The 6,000-nt window shown below is 34.0% G+C and overlaps 1 protein-coding gene across 1 annotated transcript in view; it reads right to left on the reverse strand.

Moving 5' to 3' along the window:
* Positions 1 to 1,503, reverse strand: part of LOC118188560 (uncharacterized) — a 61,782-nt gene extending 60,279 nt beyond the window's left edge. Inside the window, exon 1 of the mRNA XM_035359016.2 lies at positions 1,304 to 1,503. Within this exon, the coding sequence (XP_035214907.1) occupies positions 1,304 to 1,367 (64 nt within the window). The 5' untranslated portion in view covers positions 1,368 to 1,503. The remainder of the gene's footprint in view (positions 1 to 1,303) is intronic.
* Between the last annotated feature and the right edge of the window lie 4,497 nt (positions 1,504 to 6,000).

Raw genomic sequence — 6,000 nt, forward strand, 5'->3', positions numbered from 1 at the left:
GTTAGCTGCTTTTGACTTTTCTCCGTTCGTAACTTGTATATACAAGTCAATTTGCCTTACAAAGGTTTTTTTTTTTCATCATTATTATTATTATTCTATTTTAAAAAGGCTTATTTTTATTAATCTGCCGGCCTAGCGCTGAGCACAACTAGTTCGACCCGGATTTAAGTCTCGACGTGGTTTACTCCCACGTGTGCACAGCCCTTGGTGCAATGCTATAATTAAAGAAGCAAATCAATCTCTTAGTCGGGACCTTCGTAAAACAAGGCTTTCTAACTCTCTTGTCATATCACCATGAGGAGTGCAAAAGAAGTAAGTCCTATTCGTTGAGGCCCACCAGCGGCTAAGCGGTAAAGTCGCTGAACACTGGTAGTTCGGTCCGTGGTTCGAATCCGGCGAACGGGCTGGCTGCATGGGTGTTTTTGTGGTTTTCCCCGTGTGTAACGTGTATACGAGCCAGTTTCCCTTATACAGTCCTCCACGAAGGCATACCTCCCCTTAGGCAGATAGCCCTAGTGTGCTTTGCCATAATTAAATACACCACCTATTCGTTGAGAGAGTGATCCACTCGCTCCCAACGAATGGGATAGGTTTCTTTGCACTCTTCATTATCTGAATATACATCTTTATACTCAGGTTAAGTAAATAAATGTTGCTTACAAATGTATACAAATGATGTGGTTGTGTTCACATACATCCAACTAATATGGTAGTGTTCATAAACATATATACATGCGATTATACTTACTTTTTATATGCTATGAATAGATTTTGAAATTTTAGGTGCGTGTTGTTGTTCACAGTCTACTTAACTTGCTCATCGAGATACATAAAAACCATTTTTGAAGTAAAATATAAAGTACATCTACACAACTTTTTCTTATATAATGACTTGATCCCCCCCCCTCTAGATAACTCTTCGTTTTATAATAAGGCCGCACGGCATAAGACGGGTCATACATATAAAATCAACATACCATAATTATTCTGGCTTCCACTGCCTCCGTTAGAAGGACAGAGCACTGTTGTGAGCAAATAAAGTCAAAAGAATATAGATCTAACTCATTTAAATAAAATTCTTCACTTATAACCTCTTAATTAGATCACTGTTCACGCAAACATTCATGTGCAAAAACAAATCTCTTTCCCATTCTAAAACCTATGCTAATCAATATTTAAATTTTCATAATTTATTTTAAGCAATATTACAACTGCAAATATCATATACTTTTTAACCAGACAAATAATAGAACAGACAATGGCAAAATTGAAACCGCGAATATTAAATAAATAAAAATTTTACCGGATTGTACAAAAGTAATGCAACCCAGAAGCACAAACAAGGAAGAAATCAGATCCAGCTTCATCTTCTCAGTTTCGAGTTCAGTAGACTTCAGTGCAACTGCAGATTAAGAAATCGCAGCTTGCCGCTAACGTTCTTATCTCTCCCAAGCGATTTGAAGATCTGAGGTCAGAGTTGACTTCACTTTTTGCTCCCAACTTTGTGTTTATTTTTCGCATTAGTTGTGGAACAGGATGTTCTTTTCGAGCCAATCGATGCATGAGCTACGTCACCGACCACGCATGGCGGGAAGTTGCGAGAACTCTTGTTAGCCCATTGACAGAACTGAAACGAGGAAATAGTTATTCGACGAGCTGTTAACTTATTTTGATTCCATTTTTAGTTGAATGAAAGTGATTTGTCAACTTATTTATTGACGATTTTGATTTTTAACGCGGCAGTTTTATCCTGTTCCTGGTCTACTTTTTTTTTTTTTTTTTTTTTTTTTTTTCACTTTCCTCTCTTCTCTCGATTTTATCGAGGAATTGAAAACAACTGCGAATTACAAGTACTATGGATTTCTAAAATGAACTAAAGAAATATCTAATTATTTGCAAGCAGCGAAATGGTATCTACTTATGTGATTCATTTGAACTTTTTTCTACAAGTGTTTCGCAATTAAATTTTATCATTCAACCTTCAATAAAAAATTGCAGATCAAATTTTAACAAACTAGAATTAAAAAACTAGAAATTGAAGCATTGCAAACAGCTAAAACTTACGTAAATGTATGATATTTATAAATTTTTGAATTTTATATTGCTAAAATACATTGTGAAAATTAAAACTAATAATAATACCAATGTATAAGTGTATGTTTTTCCTATTATAGAATCCTTACAAAATATGATTTTTAAAACTGCACATGTAGTTGTATATGCAATTATGCGTTTAATTTCTATTATTTATTAAGCCTCACCAGTGGCCGAGTGGCTAAAACCGCTGAATACTGGTAGTTCAACCTAGGTTAAAACATATTCAAATAGGCTGATTGCATAGTCGGTGTTTCGTAATTTTTCCCACGTGAATATGAACCAATTTTCCTTAGAAGGTTCTTCACAAAGGCATCCCTCCTCTTAGGCACATAGCCCTTGTGTGCTATGTTTATTCGAAAGTCTAACCTAGTACTACTTATCAAAACATTCCGGGTGCTCCTTGTCTTTAATTAGACTACGCACCGATCAACTCAGTGGTTTAGTTAATTAGGGCATTCCACATTAGAGCTCTACTTGCATTAAAGGAAAAGATGACTTCGTGGAGCGCTTTGTGAGGTAAACGAGCTCATTTACACGTTATATATGGGAAAAACAAATAAAAAAAAAAACGCTCATGCAACCAGCCCGTTCGCTTGGATTCGAACCCACGTCGAAACTACGAGTCTTCAGCGATTTTACCGCTCGGCCGCTGGTTGGAACCGTTAAACTCAAAGTTTTCAACTTTGAGTTGAGCATCATAATCAGCAGAAGCATCGATCCTACTACAAGATTCGGGACTTACGTATTAATATAACCATCTTACTCGCCAAATTTTCAGAATGTGCCAAACTCTGGCAAACATGCGCATAATCATTCTGCCGGCAACCATGCTCGTCCTACAGCCTAGCTAAGATTGTTAACCTATTAACTATTCTATATTCTTTTAATAATCCTTCAGTCAAACAACACCGACATTTTCATATGCGTTCTTTTTTGTTATATTTCAAGTTCCAACGCTTATTTTAAATAAATCGTGCTTTTTTTGCCTTAGTTTTAAAATATGAGTTTGTGGAATTTGCCAGCAATGGAAGAAACGCCGCAAAACTCTTGCAGGAATACATAATTTTACTAATATTTTTCTGAAGGAAACGCCGAGGAAATGTGTTTCCTCAATAGCCGTTGTTGCTGAGAGTTGCACGAAGCCGAGTCGCTGCGCTTTTTTAAGCGAAAACAGATCGCTGTGTACTTTAGGAGAAGAAGAGAAAAAAAAAAAAAAAAAAAAAAACAGAAAGATAGGAAGAAGAATTTTATTTTATTTATAAGACTTTTATTTTTTTAATGTATCACGTTGTCCTTATTTAATAATTAAAATTTGTATTTTAAATTGTTAAAGCACATTTTCTTTTCTTATGTTGGTAATGTTTATAATACCGATAGTTTGAAAAATCTTTAAAAAAAAAAAAAAAAAAAAAAAAAAAAAAAAAAAAAAAAAAGCTCGAAAACCACAAATTTGCACCTGATAACTAAATCTTACCAATCTGTAAAAAATCGCGAAATTTTGCCAAAGTGGTTGAGTTAAGTACCCAACGACCAAATGGATGAAAATGATGGATCATGTTAGTAGGACTCTGGTTCGAGTCCTGGAAATCGGATTGACTGCATAGGTATTTTTCTGGTTTTCTTCGAATGCTATCCCACCCTTCGAAATGCTGTTTCTTCTTTTAAGCAGATAGTCCTTGACATTAGTTACCATAACTAACTTCGAAACAAGCTAAGTCTGCTGTTTCTTAAAGAGGCTCAGACAGCTTCCAATCATTAATCTAAGTCTGAGCAAACTCGAAATGACAAATGTTCATATATATGACTTAACTACAATAAAGTTTCGATTATTTACCCAATTTATTGAACATTTTACTGAAAATAAAATGTATGGGATAAGAGTACTGACCGTTAATCAGCATATTTGAAGAGTTTTCCTACCTGAAAAATATTTAAAACACAGAATTTAAAATTAATAGGTAGGGATATATTAGTAAACAAAATCATGAATATTGCTATCTTCTGAGAAGTTTCAAAATAATTAAAAGAAGGCGCTGCGACATAGATACATTTTAATAGTTTAATAAACATTATATTCTTCGTAAGTATACTTATTTGACTAAATTTTTCCTTGGAATATATTATATTTGCCTATCTGATCCGTACACCAGAACGTATCACATTTTAGCACATACTACTAGTGTGAAAAACAATCGAGATTCGTAACTCGATTTGAACAGAGCTATGACCTGTCATAGTAAGATCAAAAACTGTGTTTCCCAAACTACTATTAATCAAAGATCGGCCTTACAGTAATTGCCGCTTATTAAAATCACTTCATTCCAAACATATTTGAATTTATTAAACGCCTGAGTTTAATAAACGGCAATTTCGGTATTGAAAATTACGGTATTAACTTATTTAGTAAGACAGTAACTATGATTATTCTAATAACTAATACCTAAATTATTAATTAAAAATTAATGCTGAAATTGAAATACTTGCGAAACTTGGACAATTATTTTTTATTTATATTATTAGTAATTTTGTACTAGATGATTTCAGTGCAATTATATTGTTTCGTGCGTACGGGTTCGTGATAAATTGAAAGCACAAGTCCGATGAAAAGTGAATAAAATTTATTCTTATCACAACAAATAAAACAAAATGCTGAAATATCCTCAGAGATATTCGTACAATATTGCAATATCTCACAGTAGTTGTATTTTGAATTACTAAAAACGTTGAATAGAACTCAATTCAAAATATTGAAAAAGCTAATCCGATTTCACTGCGAATTCGCTACAGTAAAACACAACTCTTATCCAACCAACAAATCATAAATAACTGAACTGAGATGTTTTCCTCCAGCTTTTATAAGCTTTTTAATGGTGCACGAGAATATTCTGGTATTTACTCCATTTTTCTGGATAGCAAAAGAATACAATTACGAGATATTTATTTATTAAATGCTAAATGCGCGTGCACCTGTATGTTAATTTTTCCAGCGTAGCTTTCCCTTCAAATACTGTCTTGTGCTGCAATGCACGAGAATATAAAACAAATTTAATCAGAAATTCTACTAAAAATAGCTAAATAAGTACAAAATCCGTAACAGTATATGAAATTGTATTTTACTGTGTAATGTAACATGAAAAATCTGAAGAGACGAGCTGTGCCGGAAAAGTAAGAATACAAGGGCAAGTCTATTTAACATTGAGTAAATGGGTATCTCGGTAATTTGGCGAGAAATCGCCAAAAATTCGCCAAACTTGACGACCATTTGGTGACATTTTGTTCCGGTCCTTGTATCACTGTAATGAGTATTGTAAGTGAATAAACTTAATTAATCACTATATCAGCTGCAACAGTAATTCGACTTCCAGTAATTTTAAGTAGCAGAAAGTACCAGAAATATCTCGGCCGAGTGAAAACTGTATAAGGCCAGTGAGAGAATCTGCTCTCAGTTGTTGTTATTTTTGCGAGTTGTTAACTCGGTGTGAGGTCGGAGAACTGAGATATTTCCGATTTCTCTTAAGACGCGCTTTGCGTTGCGTTGTGTTCAACATTCTTAGTAGTTTGAAGCTTAATTACCGATTGTACTCTATGATACAATGAACACCTGTACGAGAATTTCTGTGGAAAATTCCAGAACTTTAAAGTGTTTCTTGAGGAAAAACATTTTTTATTTACTTTTCATCGGAACTGAGGGCTGTTATGACTCAGTCATCGGGACTGAGTCATAACAGCTGTTCACTCAGGTCTTCGGACCTGAGTGCCTAAAATCTGTTATGAACCGGTACGCATGCAACAATATTTTCATAAAAAATAATATAATTATGTACCTGATGAAATTTTAAACGTTTACAAAGAACTGCTTCATCCGTATTTGTTTCGCATTGTTCGTCAACCTTTTAATTGTAT

Source organism: Stegodyphus dumicola, chromosome 2 (genome assembly GCF_044657685.1).
Source record: "Stegodyphus dumicola isolate Sdum_Otavi_A_Nest chromosome 2, ASM4465768v1".
In the NCBI taxonomy this organism is placed as follows: Eukaryota; Metazoa; Arthropoda; class Arachnida; order Araneae; family Eresidae; genus Stegodyphus; species Stegodyphus dumicola.